At 38.5% G+C, this 23661-nt stretch overlaps 1 protein-coding gene across 1 annotated transcript; it reads left to right on the top strand.

The window, feature by feature from the left end:
- Positions 1-807: 807 nt before the first annotated feature.
- smyd5 (SMYD family member 5) lies at positions 808-23020 on the top strand. The gene is made up of 13 exons (XM_079839114.1): positions 808-925; positions 1231-1339; positions 3802-3941; positions 7303-7424; positions 12301-12370; positions 12474-12578; positions 13167-13229; positions 15335-15405; positions 15507-15613; positions 15841-15897; positions 16075-16169; positions 17095-17165; positions 22673-23020. Exons 1-13 carry the CDS (start codon positions 833-835, stop codon positions 22815-22817), a joined length of 1248 nt encoding a protein of 415 aa, XP_079695240.1. The 5' UTR covers positions 808-832; the 3' UTR covers positions 22818-23020.
- Positions 23021-23661: the final 641 nt, after the last annotated feature.

A 23661-nucleotide genomic window follows, 5' to 3' on the forward strand; every position in this document is an offset into this window, starting at 1 on the left:
TTGATCCACTGTTTACCAGTTTTACGCCAATTCACATCTCCAAACACAGGTGACCTGTAGTTATTTGAGATGGTATTTTGTAAAATATTTGTATCAATAAATATTTTACTCTTGATATTTGTAAAATTTAGATCTTCCTCCTGTGATGTATTTCTCACAAGGATCAATACCTTTCGAGGGATGCATTCATTACAACAGAAAATGTAAAAAAACACAAAAAACTTAGTTTCACAACTGCTATTTTAAATGTATTCAGAAATTCTCTATAGGCAATACATTTCCATCATTTTTTAAAAGCTGACTAACTAATATGATATTGTTTTCAAACCATTAATACAAAAAATATTTATTTTTGTACAGGACCTTTGTTGTTCCAAATATAGTATCTCCTTGGTGAAAAATTATGCTAGGCCAGTGTCATGCCATGAGAGCTTGTTTATTACATTTTGCAAGCTTAACTGTTTTTTCCCCCTCCAATTGAATAATTACACCAATAAAAATGAGAGGATAGAATATATTATATAAGTATATATAATAGTTGGGAAAGGAATTCTAAATCGGGATCCGACTCAGAAGAACGATTCATTCACTAATTTGACGTAACTAGTTACCAGTTGACTCGCCCCGCCTTCTATGGCACATTTTCACGTTTTTATCAATAAACACCAGAACCTACTTCCTCCTTTAAGCGTAGCATTTATGTTCATCCCGATATTTTCTTCCAGAATAAATCTATCTATATACAGTCGAGTGTTGACAGTGAAAGGAGATGTGTCACATGCACACTATTGGTCAATGCGAGGGGTTAGAGGTTGATATGTAAATATCCAACATGGCGGCCCCCGTAGATGACATGTTTTCTCGCTGCGTGGATCCTGCCAAAGCTAGTAATTGCGCGGAGGTCCGATTTATCGATAATGTCAAGGTATGCAACAGTAGTGGATTGATAGAGATGCACCCTCCTCAAATTACCCAGTTCAGTCATGTTTTCTTAAGAGGGTTAGCTTTGATTATGGTGCTCGCACCCCTCCCACGTCACCCGGCTTATTATGCCAGAACCTGCAACAAACCCAAAATATGCGAACTGTGACAAATAATCATATTCATGTTCTCTGAAGTGGGGATATATATTGAGGACATTACTTTTAAATGGGTTTCTCGCATCTCATGTTCCAGATATCAGCAGTTAAATGTGTGTGTGTTTTCAATGATCTAATTATATTTCTCCAGGGCAAAGGATTATTCGCCAAAAGATCATTCAAAAAGGGTGACACTATTTTCATTGAGCAGCCTCTAGTCTCATCTCAGTTCTTGTGGAATGCCTTGTACAAATACAGAGGTGAGTGAATAGATTCCTTAAAAGTTATCCAGATGTTATTTGTCATATGTTGGTGATGAAATACCAAAGCTATTATTTCGCTTTGTTTAGACAATTAAACTGAAACACATGGTTTTAGACCACAATAAGGTAATTAGTATGGTGTAGGGTCTCCTTTTCCGGTCAATTCCTGGCCAGGTGGAAAAAGACGGTTTCTGACTTGCTCTTCCAAAACACCCCAAAGTGGTTCAGAAATATTTAGATATGGTGGCTGTGGAGGCCATGGGACATATTCAGGTTTATTTTCATGTTCATCAAACCACTCTGTCACTAGTCTTGCTGTGTGTATCGGTGCATTATCATGCTGATACACGCCACCCCCTTCAGGGTACAATGTTTGAACCATTAGGTGCACATGGTTCTCCAGAATGGTCCTTGGCAGCCCATAGACTGTAAAAAAAGATGGATGATGCACCTTCACTCTCTTGTATTGTAGTGAAGCCAGTGTCCAAATATGGCGCTGACATCTTGGGTCTCGAGTCTGTGCAGAAGTGAGCGCAAAGTTGAGCCGCGATATCAAGGTCCCGGTCCTGCCCACACTCCCATCTAATCAACAACTTTTTGTGAAATAATAAATAATTATGGAAACTTAGAAATTAAAGTTAAAGCTCCAATCTCCTCCCGAAGTTGAAGAAATGTCCGTTGGTGCCTCAGTGACTACTTCACTCAGGGATGCTGTCAATCTCAGCTGTCAATCATGATGTCACACCCCCATTTTTATAGCATCAAATAACTGAAACTAAACTTATTTAAAGAACGAACACTTGAACTAACATTAGTGTGATTAAAAACTGCCTACAATGACAGAAACTATTTTTGGAAAACATTTATTTGACTTGTAATTTGATTTAGTTTGTCGCACATCCCATTAGATTATATGGAGAGGGTGGGGTTTATGAGCTTTACTGGGACTGCTTTGGCTTCACTTTTCAGGACTTGTGTGGCACGCTTGGATGCGCCCATCAAGTACAGCGGGGAATGCAATGATATTGCAGCAAATCATCACTGATAAGCCCCCGTGCTTCACTCTGAGCAGCAACAGTCATGTGTGAAGCCTCTTTGGGGTTTCTCCACACCATAACTCCCATGCATGTGGGAAAGACAGTGAAGGTGGACTCAGAGAACAAAACACGTTTCACATTGTCCACAGCCCAAAATTTGCCCTGTTGTCACCAATGAAACTGACATTTTCCACTGGTACGAGTGAACAAAGTTTTGGCTATAGCAGCCCGACCTTAAAGGTCCTGTTCTTCGTGATCCCATTTTTCAAACTTTAGTTAGTGTGTAATGTTGCTGTTAGAGCATAAATAATACCTGTAAAATTATAAAGCTCAAAGTTCAATGCCAAGCGAGATATTTTATTTAACAGAAGTTCCCTTTCAAAGCCTACAGCGAACGGCCAGTTTGGACTACATCCTGGTACATCCTGCTTTAATGACGTCAGTAGAACAGTTTGTTGACTAACCTCCGCCCGCAAGAATACGCAAAAAAGGGGGCGTGGTCTTGTTGCTCTCCCACGTGGAGAAGAGGAAGTCAAATCACCTTTGTTTGGCCTTCAGGGATGCTGTACTTTGAGCGCATGCATCTCCCCGTTATGGTAAGAGGCGTGACCTTTCCGGGCAACGTGCGCTAAGCTGCTGTCGAATCACAACACGGGAACCGCTGGCACAATCAGAACTCGTTACGTATTTCTAAAGGAGGGACTTTATAGAATAAGGAAATCATCAAGCCGTTTTTAGGACAGTGAAAACAGCGGTATACAGATAAATAAATTGTGTGAAAAATACTGTGTTTTTGTACACGCGAAACATGAACACATGTTATATTGCACACTGTAAACACAATCAAAGCTTCAAAAAAACAGGAAAAACGGGACGTTTAAACATTGACTCTGTGGAGCTCCTGACGAACAGTTTTGGTGGAAACAGGAGAGTTGATTTGTGGATTTAATTCTACAGTGATTTGGACAGCTGCGGTTTTATGTTTTTATGTTAGTACCTGGACATCCCTTTCAGACAGCTTCCTCTGGCATCGACAGTTACTCCTGTTGGCTGCGGTTCTATGTGGTGGTATGCTGACATTACCCTGGATATCATAGCTCTAGTCTCGATACACCAGGACATCACAGATGAGCCAGAGGAACGCAAACCAACAATTTGTCCTTTTCTGAACTCTGTCTCCCATTATGTTGTGTTGATACTAGCAATACATTTTATGTACAGCTGTGCTAATTCAACCTTCACACTCTGCTCTTACCGATTGAATGTGCAATCAGTGAAGATCGGCACATACACAGGTGTGAAACCTCCAGCACTATATTGGCCAGTGTTTCAGTTTCATTGTCCAACCCCTGTATTTGTAATTATTTACTTGGTTGTTCATGTGTCCCTGTACCTGGCGTGTTTTCTTCTTCCCGTATTCAGCATGTGAGTACTGTATGCGTGCTTTGGAGACAGCAGAGGAGAATGCCAGGAGGTTGAGCGGTCTGCCTGCTCTGAGTCTGCCTCACCCTGAGCTGTGTAAGGTGCGACCTGACCGACACCAGGCCTGCCCACAATGTCAGGTACACTTGACTTTAATATGTTCCCATGTGTTCTTGATGTGCTTGACCCAGGTCTTCATAATCTTTTTAATAATCTGATTACATTTCACTTACTATTTTTATATTGTTCATAATGTTCAATGTGCGCATTTATTTTCTAGAGATTAATATAATTTAAAATTATGTTGATTATATGGTAAAGGTTGTCGTCATGAGCAAACAGACTAAAAATATAAATTTAATTGAAATGTTTGACAAAATATTAAAAAGAGTTTGCATATGTGTTTTATGTTTTGTATTTGATACATCAGGTCAGGATATTATGGCTCATAGGAGAATATTGAGCTCATTTTAATTATTTTTTATTTTATTATTTTTTATTTTTTTATTTTTTAGAGGCCCAAAGTGAGCAAAAACATGCAATTTGGTGCAGTTGTTAATATTTAGATGGCCAAAAAGTAAAATGAAATTCTGCTTGTAATGTAAACCAGTGAAATCTTTAAAGCAGACTACTTGCATAAAATGCATATGAATATCAGTTGTCGCTCTACAACTCCCAATAATATGTCTTTGTAAAATTATAGTTAAATGCTTAGTTTTATATCAAAGCTCTGTAGTTTTTATTGTAGGGGGCAAAACATATAATAAATGCAGTACAATGATCATAGAGACAAAACATTTCTCAAAGGCAGTAATTAATTATTGTAATTTTATTACGTTTCCCTTAAAAAGATAAAGTAACCGATTGCTCTTAATTTTTCTGTAATTTAATTAGTTACTTCTGGTGTAATTGCATTGAATATTGTACTGACTGAAGAACATTTCCATATAAAACAATAATGGATTTAACATCAAAATGTAATATCTAATGTTAAAAGGTATGTTTTTAAGGTGACCGTCTCTCTTTAAATACAACCCCAAATCAGAAAAAGTTGGGACAGTATGGAAAACGCAATTTTTTTTTTTTTTTTTAAATTTACTTTGACTTGTATTTCATTGCAGACAATATGAACACAAAATATTTAATGTCTTGTCTGGTCAACTTCATGTAATTTGTAAATATGCATCCTTTCCTGTCATTCAGACCTGCAACACATTTCAAAAAAAGTTGGGACTGGAGCAATTTAGGGCTAGTAATGAGGTAAAATTGTTAAATAATGATGTGATTTGAAACAGGTGATGTCAACAGGTGATTGTAATTATGATTTGGTACAAAAGCAGCATCCGAGAAAGGTGTAATCCTTTAGGAGCAAAGATGGGCCGAGGATCGCCAGTTTGCCAACAAATACGTGAGAAAATTATTGAAATGTTTAAAAACAATGTTCCTCAAAGAAAGATAGGAAGAGATTTGGATATTTCACATTCAACAGTGCATAACATAATTAAAAGATTCAAGGAATCTGGAGAAATTTCAGTGCATAAAGGACAAGGGCGCAAGCCTAAGCTGAACAACCGTGATCTCCGATCCCTCAGGCGGCACTGCATCAAGAATCGTCATTTATCTACAAGCGATATCACCATATGGGCTCAGGACTACTTTAGCAAACCTTTGTCAAGTACCACAATACGTAGTTACATCCACAAATGCCAGTTAAAACTGTACTGTGCCAAAAGGAAGCCCTATGTTAACAGTGTCCAGAAGCGCCGTCGACTTCTCTGGGCTCGGAGGCATCTGGGATGGACCATCACACAGTGGAAACGTGTACTGTGGTCAGATGAATCAGTATTTCAGGTATTTTTTGGGAGGAACGGACGCCGTGTGCTCCGGACCAAAGAAGAAAAGGATCATCCAGACTGTTACCAGCAACAAGTCCAAAAGCCAGGGTCTGTCATGGTATGGGGTTGTGTCAGTGCCCTTGGCAAGGTAACTTGCACTTCTGTGAAGGCACCATTATTGCTGAAAAGTACATAGAGATTTTAGAGCATAATATGCTGCCTTCAAGAAGACATCTTTTCCAGGGGCGTCCATGCATATTTCAACAAGACAATGCAAAACCACATTCTGCACACATTACAAAGTCCTGGCTGCGGAGGAAGAGGGTACGGGTACTTGACTGGCCTGCCTGCAGTCCCGACCTGTCTCCAATAGAGAATGTGTCAAAATGCGACAACGAAGACCCCGTACTGTTGCCCACCTTAAGACTTGTTTGCAGGAAGAATGGGACAAAATTACACCTGAAACACTTCATCACTTGGTGTCTTCAGTCCCTAAACGTCTTTTAAGTGTTGTGAAAAGGAATGGCAACATTACAAAGTGGTAAATGCTTTACTGTCCCAACTTTTTTTTAAATGTGTTGCAGGTCTGAATGACAGGAAAGGATGCATATTTACAAATGACATGAAGTTGACCAGACAAAACATGAAATATTTTGTGTTCATATTGTCTGCAATGAAATACAAGTCAAAGTAAATTTAGAAATCACTTCTTTTTTTTTTATTTGCGTTTTCCATACTGTCCCAACTTTTTCTGATTTGGGATTGTACTTCCAAATCAAATCAGAATCAAAAGTGCAGTATCGTGTCTATCCTGGCATTGTTCAACAGGATTGAGGTTGATATGGGATTTAGGAAGTAATTACTAATAAGTAATGCATTACTTTTTAGAGAGAGTAATCTAATTACACTTTTAAAGTTGTAATTAGTAGCTAGTAATTCATAACTTAGCCAACACTGCTCAAAAGTCTTATGTATCATATTTGATACTCATAATTTTTTTTAAGTGTATGTTTGTATGTATGGATATTAATCAAGTCAACCTAAGTTGCTTCAGTTCAGTAAATGTTTGTCTTGAAATATTACTAACAATATAAAAGTTATTCTTGGGTTTATGCTGTAAAAATCAGTAAAGATTTCAAATTAAAAAGACGTGTACCAAGACCTGAAGATGGACATTTTTACATTTATACTAAAAGAGCTTCTACTTGTTAAAAAGTATAAACTATTAGTCTTGTAGATTTTGTACAACATGTTTTGATAATTGATCATTTAGAGGCCTTAGAATGTCATGCATCAAATATGATACTGTAGGCTTTATAGGGTTAAATAATTTTGCTTTAGATGAAAGACTGTGATGGCTGATGAGATGTCACTTCACAAGTCTGACCATAACTGACCAATTATATTGTTTACTAAAAAAAAGATGGTATTGGCTGTTTTTCAGTTAACATTAGGGAGCACATGGACATTTTTAAGTCACGATGACCTGCAAAATATTTGTGCTTTAAAAGTATGTTTTTTCCCATTTGAAAATTTTAGAGTGGTCATTTTCAGTAGTACTTGAGTACAAATCCCTCCAAAAAAATAATTTAGTAATTAAACACAAGTGCTTTAAACTGGGACTACCAATGTGTCTGTTTTTGAACTTCATATGTGTTCCCTTCAGGTGATGTACTGCAGTACTGAGTGCCGGCAGGCTGCATGGGACCAATACCACAAGGTCCTGTGTCTTGGCCCCTCCAGTGAGGATCCAGATCACCCAGTTAACAAGCTGCAGGACGCATGGAGGTAAATTCTCACTCACATAGACCTTAAGCCCCACCCCTTTTCAGCACCGCTGAGCTCGTTGTCTTCTGTATTTCCACAACACGAAGAGCTTATGGATTTATGAATGAACTTCTCGTTTTAAATCTTCCCAGTCTACTGATGTTTGTTATGACATCTGCTTTAAACTTTACAATGCTTTCGTTAACTCTACAATAAGTCAATTCTCTTCACCAGCTAATTACGTTTCGACAGTAGCCAGGTTTCCATCCAAGGATTTTTTTGGCGAAAAAAGGTTTAGCGCAACAAAATGTTTACGATACATCTGATGGAATTTTATTTTGTTGCTAAAATCTTGTCGAGGTCGATACTTCAAATGTCGCAAAAAAAAAAAACACTTTAAGGGCTTCAATGCAAATAAATGTGGCGTCACATGACAGAATTAGTCTATAGCGTCCACGTTCGTGGCGTTGCTTCCGTTAAAGCAGCACTAGGTAGTTTTTGCTCTCAGGGTCCCCCTACAGTTGGGAAAAGAGTTTTGTCCTCTACTACTGTCGTAAACTGTCATTCTACATCAGTGGATGCATCGCACGTGCATTTGTTGACATGACAACTATGATAGCCCTTAACACTGCAGGAGGAGTTCACATGTCTATCGAGTTCACATGCAGGTGTTCTGCTTGCATCGCGTGTGAAATGTCTTCATCCCAGGTACAGTGGCATATGTTTCAGCATGTCATATGAATATAATTTCATGGGTTTTATTTTTTTCAAATGCCAAATGATCGCGATGCTTACGTTTACAAGCCAGCGTCATTATAGTAGCCTAGTCTATTGGTTACCGTTTTACGGAATCTATATGATACTTCAATTCAATGTTTGAGTGGTAGGTAATAACCATACATCGTCATTATTATAATATCAAGCTACCCTAGATGAATCTGCAAATTTGAAAAATCGATTTGCATTATAGCTTGAGGCAAGACAAATAAACCAATATCACAGACATGTTAGGTACCCTAAAATATGATTTTGTACGTCTTACGTATTTACTTGCAAGAATGTAGCCCCTCCTCCTTCAGCTCACGCCAACGAGCAAACGCTGGCCCAATGTTGATCCTCGTCCTGCCTTTAATCCGATCACTTTCTCGTTTCCTCTTTTTGCTTTCCTCCGACAAAACCTTTGCTTTCTTATTTTTCTGTGCTGCTTCGGCCATGACTATAACATTCGGCAAAAAATGATAGTTTGGCATGTCCGAATTTAAGGAAGTGGGGGTGGTGGAGGAAGTGACGTATATGCCGTAAAGCAGTCGAATTTTGTAGTTCTTTTTTTTCTCGGGTTATCACCCGAAACCCGAAGTTTAAAAGTACGATTAAAAACGATACAGACCCCATCAGGCTATGGCAGACGTGTCATTCAACCTATTGTAAGTCGATGTATCATCACAAGAGGTTTGAAAATATATTATAAAGGTTGAAAAGTTACCTAGTGCTGCTTTAAAGCACCGTTTCGCGCATTAAATCTATTATATTCAGATTATTAAATTGTATATTCAATTATTTTATTACTATTGGTAAGAATAAAAGATGTGTTAGTTACCTCTCAAACATCATTCATCCTTATTTTAGTTATTTTGTCACTTTTTTTTACAATCTAATAAAAGTTAAAGCTGCAGTCTGTAACTTCTGCTCTAGCGGTTAATAAACAGAACTGCATGCGTCTTGCGGAAGAACATTGCAGCCGGAGCTACTTCTCTCTGTTTATGTCTTTGGCGAGTCATGCAGGGACTGTGCTCCTCCGCAGCGGTTCCTACCAGTCTGGTCTGAAATAGTCCCAATATAAACACTTATTATAAGTGTACTATAATGATTCAGAGTAAGACAAAAACACGGTTTGGAAAATGGATTCATGTTGTACATTCTCATTATATATTTTTTGTAAATCTTGAACACAAAAAATGTTACGGACAGCAGCTTTAAATCAGAAGAATTTAGCTAACTGCTCCTGTTTATGAATATTGCTTGATCAAGTATTGATCTAAATAGTCTTTATAACGAAGTACAAAAAACAGGACACTTTTTAATAAAAAAAAATGTTTATGTAGCTATACAATTTTATTATATAACAAATATATATATATATATATATAAACAGAAAATATAGCACCTTGAAAATCTCTGCAGCTCATCAAAAATAAAAATGGGGTTTCTGTTAAACGAAGGAAGGCTGTTGGAGTTCCCAGTACTGACAAAAAAGGTAAAATAAACAACGTGTTACTTCTGTACCTGAATATATAAAATGAATGCCTTAAAATCATGATTTAATGGTCAGGATCTGGCTACATGACAAATGAAAATCAATTTATTAAAGGTCCCATGGCATGAAAATTTCACTTTGAGGTTTTTTTTTAACATTAAAGGGTGATTTAGCATTAAGCTTTGTATCAGAACCCGGTAGTATATTCAAATTATCATACTTTTCCCCCTCATGTCCCCCTGAGACGAGAGAATTATGCATTTTATTTTTGGAAAACCCCCTGATGACGCAAATATCGTAATTTTTGCGTCATCAGAGGATTTTTTTGGCCAGAGACTACAGCCAGTAGAAGGAGCTACTTCGGCATGTTTTCAACCCGCTCATAGGGGTGGGATCTCACTCACAGAATGTAAATGCGCGCGGCCGCTCGGCTCGGGCATTCATAATGGAGCGATGCGGAGCAAAGTGAGTGTTTCAACTTTTCAATGAATTCCTAAGAAAGTTAAGCTTCCATAGGCATGATCTGAAAACGCGCCAGACTGGACACGCGTCGTGAATGACTGCCGCGCTTACCTCAGCTCTACTTCATTGATGAATGAAATCTGACTCCTGCTGCGTTTGTCGTGACCTTCGTTCGGCTAACTCACACGTTATTGAAAAGACACATTCAGTTTTTAATTGTACTGTCTATTCTCTAACTGAACGAAATTATTGTATTACTATGAAAATCAAAACAACGGTGGGGGCGGTGTCATGGTGGGCAAGTGATAACCAGTCGCCGTGGCTTTGGGAGAGGCCTCGTTGGGCAGCGAAGTAAGTGCATTCTGGGAGTTGTTGTCTTTCATCCACATGAGACAAAAATACATTTTCTGTCTTTTCTCAGTCTAGAAGGCACCAACTTCAGAAATAATTTAACATTTCTACTACATAAATGACCCAGTTTAAATACACATTCATCTTCCCAGTGCTGAAGTACCCCTTTAATATGAGTTCCCCTAGCCTGTCTATGGTCCCCCAGTGGCTAGAAATGGCAATAGGTGTAAACCCTGGGTATCCTGCTCTGCCTTTGACAAATTGAAAGCTCAGATGGGCCAATCTGGAATCTTCCCTGTATGTCGTCATACGGGGAAAGGTTACCTATGAAAATTCTGTCATTAATGCCTCACCCTCATGCCGTTCCAAACCCGTAAGACCTTTGTTCATCTTCGGACACAAATGAAGATATTTTCGATGAAATCTGAGAGCTCTCTGACCCCTCCATAGACAGCAATTTAATGAACACTTTCAAGGTCTAGAAATGTAGTAAAGGCATTGTTAAAATAGTCCATGTGACTCCAACGTTTCAACATTAATTTTATGAAGCGACAGGGATACTTTTTGTGCGCAAAAAACAAACCAAAATAACGACTTTATTCAACAATTTAATTCTAGCCTGTGCCAGTCTCCTACAGTTTCCATTGTAAATGCAGTGCAGCACTTTTGAGAACTACGGCAGCCGATGGAGGGGTCAGAGATCTCGCCAATTTCTTCAAAAATATCTTAATTTGTGTTCTGAAGATGAACAAAGTTTTTACGGGTTTGGAACGACGTGAGGGTGAGAAATTAATGACAATTTTCATTTTTGGTTGAGCTAACCCTTTAATATGTATTATAATTTTTATCTCAAACAAATTAGGAAAATAAAATGAGTTGAATCCAAAAAGCTGTAAACAAATTTAAAATTAAGATGCATCTCTATAAAAAGTTAAATATAGGCCTACACAAATAAAAAAAGTTTAGGTTACAGCTGCATCTGTCCCTGAGAAACAAAATTAGCAGTGATTTGATGTTTTTGATCAATTTGATGTTATTGAACTCTGAAATTAACTGAATGCATGCGTTCTCTGCCACGTCAAACAGCAACTGGCTGGACTGCATGTTCAAGGCTTATTTTAAAGATTGTTGCTATATGACCGAACATTTTACTGTACCATATGTATCCTAAATTTTGCATATAGGACAAAGGAGCTGCCCTGTGTCCAAACCCATGGGTTTTGTCACATAAAGACAGTTACATGCAGTCCTGTCAAAGCTGTCCAAAATTATAATTATATATATTTCACTTGTCTCTTTACTTTATGCATTTTACAAATATTTGGGATGTGAAAGATACAATATAATTTGGGATGTACGCAAAATTATGTATGGAAAATACTCAACGGCAGATTTTTTAGCAATACAATATGATTTATGTGACAATGCGTTATGACGGTTCGAAATTACGCACACCATTTTATCGGTAAAAAGCCAATTGGATGGAAACAACAAATCTCGCAATCTTTTTTTAATGCATATTCACTTTGTCGATATCAAAACGTGGATGGAAACTTGGCTAGTGATGCTATAGAAATATACAGCACTACCACAAAAACTGAAGTTCAAACACAAAATTTTAAAGATGGCTGCGCGCTTGTTTCTCTGGCACATAAGGTCTATACTAAAAGTATCATGCAGAATACTAGAGATTAAGTATTGCAGGTCCTTGCTTTGTCAGTAATTGATTTCTTTGGTTTGAAGGCTGTTGATGCATAGGCATTTTAAGCATGCTAACCTTGAAATATATGACTCTGCTCTTGCATTAAATTGTTTTTGCATATTACCCAGGAGTGTGCACTACCCTCCAGAAACCTCCAGTGTCATGATCATGGTGAGGATGGTGGCCACCATCAAGCAGGTTATTATTGTCTATTTATTGTTCTAAATAAGTGTCTAAGAGGATTGTGTGCATAAATGAAATGTTAGTAAGTGTGAAATAACTGCATTTTTTGCTGTTTCAGGCTCAAGATAAGGGACGCTGGCAGAGGTTGTTCTCTAATTTTTGTAGTCGTACAGCAAATGAAGAGGAGGAAATAGTTCATAAATTGTTGGGAGGGAAGTTTCAGGTAAATAGAAAGTCCATAATAGTTTTTACTTTATTAAAGCATCTCAATGTCATGCTTCACTCTGTGTCATCAAGTTTGCCTATTCAGAAGTTTGGGTTTTTCACGGTAGTGACAAAAAAGTTATTTTTATTATGTTTTCTATTAATATTATGCATTGTATGTGTTGCATGTAGTTATGCATAATTTACTGTTATTACTATGGTAAGTACATGTAACTAACCCTCAACCAAACCCTAATCCTACCCTAACTCTATAGTAAGTATGTGTAGTTTATTAATATTACTCAGTACTTAAATATATAATTACACTGTTACAAAGACACCTTAAAATAAAGTGTAACCCTTTATTTTAATGTGACGTAGTTACATTGTACTTATTTGGGTACAGAGTAATATTAAGTAATTAAGTAATATGTACTTACGATATAGTTACGGTTAGGGTTTGGATTAAGGTTAGTTACTTGTAATTATGCATAATTTACTGTTATTACCTATAGTAAGTACATGTCGTAACATGTTACTACGTCACCTTAAAATAGTGTTACCAGTAAAAATGCCCCATATACAGTGTTTTTTTTTCTTTTATCAGGGACAGCTGGCCTTGCTGCGTAATTTGTTTTCCACAGCACTGTACGAAGATCGTCTCAGTCAGGTCAGACATCGTCTTTGTCGTCTGTCTTTCTATGATTTAATAAAAAGCATAAGGGTCATACAAAATTAAACAAACATACACTACCAACCCTCTACACACACCTATATTAGAATCGCCATTGGCTAGTATGTTTTTTTTTTGTTTACTCGCCAGACTAATATATCCTCCAAATCAGCTTATCTTTGTAAAATGGCACAGGTTTTTTTTACTTTATTCATATGTGATATGATCTGAAAGCAAAACAACTACACTTTACATCAGTCAATCAAGCATTTCTTTAATGATAGAACTTGATTAGACCGAAACAGTGGCAACCATGTATGCATGCATATTTGTCATTTTAACAGAATTTAGGGCTGGTGGTATTTGAGATGTTGGTCATTCAGTGTTTCTGTACATCTGTTAAGGGTTGCACTTTATTTTACAGTAAGTGTACTTTGTGTACTTGCCTAAGAAAGTACTGGTTAATATAAGGTAACTACATGGGTTAGGTTTAAGGGTATGTTCAGGGGTAGTACCTAGTTATTACCCAGTTATTGTAATAACTATAATAAGTACATATTATATACATGGGGAACAGGACTGTAAAATAAAGTGCCACCCTGTTAAGATAATAATAATTCTATTATTACTAACAATGTAAACCATGGCTGCAAGGTATACCGGTACTGCGCATCTCAAACACTGCTGAGTGAAATATAACAATTTTATCAGTCAATGGCTAATTTAGCCAGTTTAGTCGCATATGCAAGTCTCTGTGTTACTACTTTTCATCCTTGTGAAGCCTACAGAGTATAGCACATCCATTGAATGCACTGAATTGTCCATATGCACAGAACATTCTTAAGAACATCTGCAATAATATAAGCCAGCTGGAAATCTTCCGTTCAAGTGTCACTTATTGGTGTGTCGGTATCGTCAATGTCCTGAGGTAGCTTTAACAGCGTCAGTCATGGGCGTCGTCGGGACAAGACCCACCCACATTTTACGATCAATGATATTGGACCCACTCACTTTTATCGTCTCTAATTCAGCACATGTCTGTTTACCTACCCGTAAACGATAAACACTTATTATTAAACGCATTTAGACGCTTTATTTCCACTTTTCTAATATTTTCTTCATTTTTATTTCCGATCTGATATGTGATGGGAAAAGGGAGTAGAGAGAGTTTGGCAAAAGGTGGATTCGAACCTCTGGTCGATTTGCGTCAACTTGATGCCATGCGTCTTACAAATACACTATTGTCGCTCTCAATGATACAGTGATTTCCGTAATTTTGTCTTTCCCAACCAGACGTTTAGCGAACAAGGCGGCATATTTGTACTTAATGTAAATGGCATCTACTCCAGTAAAATGTTTCTGAGAGAGGACCCACATTTGTTTTTGCTTCCGACGCCCATGGCATCAGTAGTGTAATACTTAGTTTATAATCATAATATAGTCATTTAAATAGTCAGACCTAGCATTAATGTAGATAATCAAATGTAAGACAACTTAAAAAAGTGAGTACTTCACCTTGAAAATTTAATTTTAAATATTTTTTAATGTTTAATATTTATTCAAAATCGAAAAGTGTGGAAAAATATTACTGGAAATGGCTAATATGAGGAAATACATGCTCCTCTGCCGCCATCTCCAGGTTATAGTGGTAATTAATGTCTTTTTTATTTTTAAATAAGTGTTTTCTATCAAATGCTGTATTTCCTACATTTTGAAACCCTCGGTTTTACAAATGGGGACCATCTTAGAAGGGTGAACAAATAATGTTTTTGTTCATCACATTAAAAATAACATTTGTAGTGCTGGAAAAAATTTCTGTGTGTGCGTGTCCAATTACAGGACTGTTTCTTATTACAACGTTCCCTTTGTCTTTATTGCAGTCAATATGGTAAGTGTGAGAGCAGCATTCAAATATAAATACAACATTAAAAAGTCAACCATTAGTTTTGTGTGCATGTACAGTGAGTGGAGAATGACTGACAGATAAGAGTTCACCAGAAATGCCCAGGCTGGCTTATCGAAAACTAGGAAGAAACTGTGCATATGGTCAATTAAGGATAGGGCAGATGTTTGTAAAAAAACAAAACAAATTTGTGTTCTAGTGGTTCACTCCAGAAGGATTTCGCTCTCTGTTTTCGCTCGTTGGGACCAACGGTCAGGGTATTGGCACCAGGTAATATCCAGTCAATACAAACAATCACTATTTTACTCTAGAGAGATGTATCCAGTATAATAATGTTCCTCAAGTGATTCTGATCTGGTGTGTGTCTGTAGTTCTCTGAGTCAGTGGGTTCATGCGTGTGATGCACTGGAGCTTTCCAGCCAGCAGAGGGAGCAACTGGATGCTTTTATCGACCAGTTGTACAAGGACATAGACAAAGGTCATTTTTCTCTTTGTCTCCCACCTCTTTCTAGTGCCTAGATCCTCACATACTTGCTCACACATTGATCTGTATATCTGCAAAGATTGAAACTCTGCATTTGACATCTAGTTCCTCAAGCACAGCTGAGACAGACACACATTCTACCACTTAGACAGCTATCGATCTGTGTAAAATATGATTGTTTTTGTGCAAAAGTTTCAAATATATAATTTTTTCTTTTGCAGAAACCGGTGATTTCCTGAACTGCGAAGGCTCTGGACTTTTCCTGCTGCAAAGCTCTTGTGAGAATTGTCTTTCTTCATATTGGCATGTCTTTCAGTTTGTACAGCTGTGATCATTTCACATACAGTAGAAGTTGACTTTGAGTAGCAAAAATCAGGTCAGCTTAACAAATGAGCCCTGTCTTCTTGCTCTACTAAAAGAACTGAAGATTTATGAGCGTTTCCTTTGTTGTACAGGTAATCACAGCTGCGTTCCCAATGCGGAGGCGTCTTTCCCCGACAACAACTTCCTCCTTCACCTCAGCGCCCTTAGTGACATCAGCCCTGGAGAGGTCAGAGGACGATGTTGGATAATAGATGCTAAGCTGATGCTCGGAGGGAGGGCCGTAATATTCTAAAGCCTTGAGTGTTTCATTGTCGGTAGGAATTAGAGTCTAGACTCTGAAGATTGGAGCAGTTTTGGCAGCTTGTCAGATAGATTGAAAAGGCCTACTATCTGCTTGACTTCATGCTGGAGAGGTAGAACATTGCACAGATTTATTTCATAGGTTTGTTTGTCTGAATCATATTAGCCAGTGGATGACAGCTCTTCATGAATTTGTAATAGCTGTCAGTGTTGAGTTCACATTGTAGAGATTTATGAATTTTTATAGGGTTACCTAAAGACAAATTTGTTTTACCTTTTGTTTTCTGGCATAGTGACCATTTTTTTCTCATCAAGTTTTGCCTTATAGCCAGGCAGATTTGTGCACAATCAGAATTCTATTCAGAATGCTTTTTAAATTCCAGTTCAGTTCCTGAAAAGTTCAGCTTTGCCATCACAGGAATAAATTACATTATATATTAAAATAGAAACCAGTTATTTTAAACTTTTGAACAGGAGTTTATTCCCACACAATGACTGCGTATTGAGGGTCTCTCAGCCTCCAAAAAGGACAAAAGAGAATAAATGAATGCTATGAAAAATGATTAAATGGTTGGTTAGTATGTAGAATAATGAAATGTTTGACTTTCAAAAAAACTTGTATTTTCTATTGTAAATAAGTAACACCACTGTGAAAAAACATAATACGAGAGCCATTACACCCACAGAGTGATTTCATGTTTTTTTTGGCCAATTTATAAAACCTAAAAAACAATTCTTCTGTGTAACTTAATTCCTAGTCATAACATAACTGCAGAAAAAACAAATAAAAAAATAAATCAGAGTTGCTGAGTTGTTGATTGTCTCATGAATTTCTCTCATTCTTTCTGTAGGAAATTTGTATCAGCTACCTGGACTGCTGCCAGAGAGACAGGAGTCGTCATAGCCGGCACAAGATCTTGAGGTAAACGAACGCAATCCCTTGTTTAAGCATTCTCTGTGAAACTACCCAGCTGAGTCTACCTCCAGAGAGGATCAATGGCCTTGGTCTCTGGCAGCAGCACTCGGCCTGGATAACCACAGGGCTGTTGGCTTGCTGCTGGGCCCCTGCTCTCCTATTGATCATTTACCTGTCAATCGCAGCAGCTATGCGGGTTTGTTCGGAAATTCCACTTAATCTATATTCACTTTATTCCTTTTACCTTGAAAAGAACTGCTGACCTTCATGGCTGTGAAGTCAAGATTAGAGATGGACCCCCTTGAATCTGATGGATATTATTTACCTTCATTTATTATGGAAAAAGGGTAGATTGAAATCCCTAATGGCAGATCTTCAACGTATTCTGGTGCATTGGCATTAAGAGATATACACTATATTGTCAAAAGTATTGGGACATTGAATTCCAATCACTTCCATGGCCACAGGTGTATACGATCAAGTACCCAGGAGACACTTCTACAAACATTTGTGAAAGAATGGGTCGCTCAGTGAAATCAAGCGTGGTACCATGATAGCCACGTAAAATCACAGAGCGGGGTCAGCGCATGTTGAGGTGCACAGTGCGCAGAAGTCACCAACTTTCTGCAGAGTCAATAGCTACAGATCTCCAAACTTTGTGTGGCCTTCAGATTAACTCAAGAACAGTGCGTAGAGAGCTTCATGTAATGGTTTTCCATGGCAGAGCAGCTGCATCCAAGTCTTATATCACCAAGTGCAATGCAAAGCGTTGGATGCAGTGGGGTAAAGCATGCCGCCACTGGACTCTTGAACAGTGGAGACGTGTTCTCTGGAGTGACCAATCACGCTTCTCTGTCTGGCAATCCGATGGACGAGTCTGGGTTTGGCGATTGCCAGGAGAACGGTACCTGCCTGACTGCATTGTGCCTAGTGTAAAGTTTGGTAGAGGGGGGGATTGTGGTGTGGGGTTTCGCAGGTTGGGTTTGGCCCCATAGTTCCAGCGAAAGGAACTCTTAATGCTTCAGCATACCAAGACATTTTGGACAATTTCATTCTCTCAACTTTGTGGGAACAGTTTGGGGATGGCTCCTTCCTTTTCCAAACATGACTGCGCACCAGTGCACAAAGCAAGGTCCATAAAGACATGGACGAGCGAGTTTGGTGTGGAGGAACTTGACTGGCCTGCACAGAGTCCTGACCTCAACCCGATGGAACACCTTTGGGATGAATATGAGCGGAGACTGTGAGCCAGGCCTTCTTGTCGAACATCAGTGCCTGACCTCACAAATGCGCTTCTAGAAGAATGGTCAAATTCCCATAAACACACTCCTAAACCTTGTGGAAAGCCTTCCCAGAAGAGTTGAAGCTGTTATAACTGCACAGGTTGGGCCAACTCTAAATTAAACCCTACGTGTTAAGAATGGGTTGTCATTAAAGTTCATATGCATGTAAAGGCAGGCGTCCCAAAACTTTTGGCAATATAGTGTATATGATCTAAACACTTGAGTTTGAAAGATTAAGGGTGCTGAATTTTATTTACTTTTGAAGAATCTTTTCACATCTCTTCTTCCTAAAAATTGTTTGTTTCGGGATAAATAAAAAGAAGTTAAAAATACCTTTACAGCGACATACTTCTAGCAAACATCCCAGTGCCTGTCACGCCGATCGTGGCTTTTAGCCAATTTAAAAGCCGTAAAGTTCCTTTGTTTCAGTAAAGAACTCCAAACGAACTTCGGTTTGACCAGATTTTGTTCAAAATGTCACACCAGTTACTTATTCGATTTCGATTGAAGTATATCGGGGGCCTTTACCACTGGTTTTCCTTGCAAAAAGTGTTGTATGACTTCAGAAGACTTGGAATATCTGCATAACAATTCTTAACACTTTTTTTTGTGGTTTGCCAGAAAATATAAGCTAAAAGTTTGCAACAGTTGGGTTTTCTCCATAGGGAAACCTTTTTTTTTTTTTTTTCCACAATAACTTAAAGGGTTAGTACACCCAAAAATGAAAATTATCCAATTTTAATGTAGTCCGCTGTTATGGAAAGGAGGCAGGAACCGATGAACGTTTAACAAACTTTAATACTGTATATAAATAAATACAAACTGAACGTAAACACGGCAGCCCCTCACAGACGACTGCCGCACAGATAAACATATAAAACATAAACAAAACGCAACATAAAATCCAGGCCTGGTCCTCTCTCGTCCTTTACTATCGTCGCTCCTCCTTTTATGCATCCGAAGCTCCTCCGTGAGAAACGAGACCAGTGCTGCTCGCAGCTGGTGCTCCTTATCAAGCACGCCACCGGCCTCGTGCCGTTCTCTCACGGCCCTCAACCTGTATATGACTTTCTTCTTTTAGCTAAAAACAATCGGAGTTATATTAAAAAATATCCTGGCTCTTCCAAGCTTTATAATGGTAGTGAATGGTACCAGTTTTAAGCCCAAAAAAGCGCATCCATCATAAAAGTAATCCTAACGTATCTAGGGGGTTAATAAAGGCCTTCTGAAGTGAAACTATGCGTTTTTGTAACAACTGGTTCCAGTAACGTCTGCCCGCGCTTTCACGAGAGAGTAGAGTTCCGATGTATGATGGAGACATAGCATAAACCGAGAGTAGACACCTCTCGAGGTTCAAACAAATAGGACTGGGCCACAAACTCAAGCTCCTCTGACATTTCTCTTTAAACATTCTAGTTAATTGACCCATCGGTAAGCCCTCCCCTCGAACGCAGGTGAGCCAATGGCAAGTGAGTATCAGTTGCACGGGGACCGAAACTCTGACAACTTTAGGTTTCTGCGCCATAGAGAAACATTGGAAGCTGTCATTGGTTTGATGGTGTTTATGCTACAAAAATGGTCAAACGGTGTACCTGGGGTACTTGTAACCCTGATTCCAGGTATCCTGAGAGGATTTTCTTGTTGTCTTACTCTCATTAAGTTACAATTAAAGTTAGTTCTCACGTCATGTAACAGTGTAGGTCAAAAACACCTAAACGAAGGCCTACATTTCAGTGCCTCTCCATATTGAACTGGTTAAATGTACATTAGTTTAATCTTGCCCTGTAGTACATGAACAGTGTTGATCCTGGATGTTGTCATCTGTGATCATGACGACCGTGACATGTGGCTCCTCCCGCTTGCATTGTGATCTGTAAACCCTCACTTCCCAATTATTCTTGTTACCCACTGTAATTATTTTAAAAATTTTTATATCCCTCCATGGCATATTTAAATCCCACTTCATGACTGCTTGACGAGAGGTGGTCCTTCTGTGTCCAAAAACATTGACAATGACAGCTGTCGTTGTAAAACAGTTAGCAGCTATGTTTGTTTGCTCGAGTCAGCAACAGTAACTAAGGGGGCGGAGCTTGTGATTCTTAGCCAGATTCTGCTACCATGAATGAATCGCTATGAGCGCCTTTAACTCCCTCGAGAGTTGAATGCGCTTGTGTAAATGCTGACTACTATCCCTCGTGTGAGAATCGAGGAAGAACAAAGCTTCTTACCAGTCTCGCGACTGCATCATAATGAGCACATCCAGTCGAATTTGCTCCACCCGTATTATTTGTTTTACACACGCATACAAACAAGCGTCTCCTGAAGGTACAAAGAGTTTATGATGTCTATTGCAGGCGCCCTCCTATACGCACGGGCACTCTGGTAGTGACGTCATGGACTATCATGTGTATACACTTGCTTCAGACACCAGTCACACTGATGTTGTTCCTCCATAGCATCGATCCAAGATGCAGTGTTGAGTTCCACTTTGTAAAGGAACAACATTACCCATGATTACACCAGAAAATTACATCAGTCAGAGAGTTAAAAAAAGCAACACATACCAGCTCTTTAGCGTCACCCACTCCCTTGAAGCACTGCGAATGACGTGAACAAGTTGATCTCTCTATGCTCTCACAATGCTTAAAGGGTAACTAAACCCTAAAACAACTTTTTTTAGTTAATGATCTGCAAGACTGTGGCTTTATTAGTGCTGTTTATTGATTCGAGTAAATGTTTTGACATTTGGGTGTAAAGTGTTTTAATTCTAAAATACATGGTGTAAAAACGTCTGAGTGCTGCCCTCTTACGGTTGAACGGTGGCTACTGCAGTTGAATTTTCCTATTGGACGTTGTTTGCCATCATGACATATGTTGGCTCTTCCAGCGGCTCGCTACCCACGCCTCTGGCACGAGCTCACTACGCCCTAAGAAATATTTTCCAGAACACATGAGAACGGCTTCACTCCAGTATGAACTCTCATGTTACATGTCATGAATGAAACTTACTTGACACTTGCTATCAACATTCTAATGAAGATAATACGGTTAAATAATGCAGTTGTCCGTACACGTCAGGCTTTTCTTGCAATATTTGCAGCCCGTCATGTGTACAGATACTATTCATACATGAGACGCGCTTTCAAACCCTGACACGTAAGTGGTTGTCGTGGTAACGAACAACAATACCGTAACGTGCTGCCGTATATAGTCTAAATTTAATTTGAGGAAATCTGTTTATTATAGGCTATTAGGTTTGAGCTTATTGGTCCTGTGCTGCTTATTGATTCAGTTAATTTGAATAAAAATACATTGCATGTATGCAATCTATTTTTAGTAGCATTCAGGATAAGGATTTGACTGTTCAAGAGACCGCAGTTTGAGCCAGCGGCTCGAATTGATAAGGCTCTGGCCCAGTGTCCATAGACCATTCACCCTCCTCCATTTCAGGTGAAGGTGGGGGAGAAAAGTCCTCTACTTCGAATGACCGCTCTGTTGCAAAACTACTTGTGTCATTCCAGTCACTCTCCATCTTTGCGAGTCTGACAGGTGTCAATCAATCTGTCAGAGTATGAGGTCTCTGCGGAACAAAAGTGGGCGTTTCTAAATTTGTGGGTGTTTTCAAACTGATGGGTGTTTATAAATCATGCAATGAAAATGATCCCCTTCACCCGAACCCGACCCCACCCCTAAACCCCCAAATCGGGTAACTCAGTGGAAAACGCCCCTCTGTTATGGCCTTGCCCGCTGATCTGGTAACTTCTATTACTATCCTGCAGAAACACATACTTGATCCGTCACTGCGACATGAGTGTGAGTGAATAGTGACAGAATTGTATATTGCATGTTAAAGGGATAGTTCACCCAAAAATGAAAATTGTCATCATTTACTCACCTTCAAGTTGATCCAAACCTGTATGAGTTTCTTTGTTTTGCTGAACACAAAAGAAGATATTTTGAAGAATGTTTGTAACCAAGCAGAGAGAGCAACCATTGACTACCATAGTAGGGAAAAAAATACTATGGTAGTCAATGGCTGCTCTCTCTGCTTGGTTACAAACATTCTTCTAAATATCTTCTTTTGTGTTCAGCAGAACAAAGGAACTCTTACAGGTTTGGATCAACTTGAGGGGCAGTAAATGATGACAACATTTTCATTTTTGGGTGAACTATCCCTTTACTTAGCTTTTTTAAAGGATAAATTACACCATTTTCCCCTCTCATTCTTAGGGAGAATTATTTATTCATCTGTTCCTGTCAGAAGTGCATGTCCCAGATGGATGATGCGGATATGACATCAGAGGATGAGGAGGAAGTGGAAGGAGAAGGCGAAACGGAGGGAGACGATATGGAGGATGAAATGACAGATGTGTGATTTCACTTTGGTTTCTCTGCCCACATGAACCACATCACTTGTTTGTTTGTGGACCTGTTCCATGTGACCCTGATACCCTCCACAGGGCATAATCTCTACAGCAGTTGAGAAACCAACATCACACTCACAGTATCAGTACAGTTGTTCGGCAGTTGTTATAACCTTAATCAAACCCTATGCAAAATATAAGTGCAGTATTTTTATCATGTGTTTTCTTGTCATGATTTCTACCATGCAATGTCTCATATAATGCAAGATTTATTATGTTTAATAAGTCAAGCAAGACACTGGTTTCATATGCAGGATTTAAAGGTGATCGGTTTTGTTGTTTTTGAAATGTTACACACACACTAAACTGTGACCAAGCGTGAAACAAGATCTGTCTGTGCGCTTAAGGGATATATTATATGATGAGGACCATCCAAAAGAACATGAATTGTCCATTTTATCACATCTGAGAGAAGCTGTAGTCATCAGATAGAAGTTGACTTCTAAAATACATATTACTTGTTTTTTTTCTCCTCTTTATTACAAAAGAAAAAAAAAGATTTTTCTGTCTTTATACTCTTAAGTATGTAATGATTAGCTCTACCCCTTGAAATGGCTTTTTCTTTTCAGCTGAGAATACCTGGGTTGCACAGGTGGAGAAAATATTTGATTTATGACCAAATAACTGTTTAACCATTGTTTTAGCCAATTATTGTAGCTAAAGTAGACTTTCTGAAATCTTGCCAGTAATTAATGTATATGTAAGAAATTCTATGGCAATAATGACAGTAGGTATATGCAATAAGAAGCGCTCAAAACATGGGCGTCAGTGGTGTCCTCTACAATCTTTATTTGT

The sequence above is a fragment of the Gobio gobio genome (assembly GCF_949357685.1).
Source record: "Gobio gobio genome assembly, chromosome: 16".
NCBI classification, from domain to species: domain Eukaryota; kingdom Metazoa; phylum Chordata; class Actinopteri; order Cypriniformes; family Gobionidae; genus Gobio; species Gobio gobio.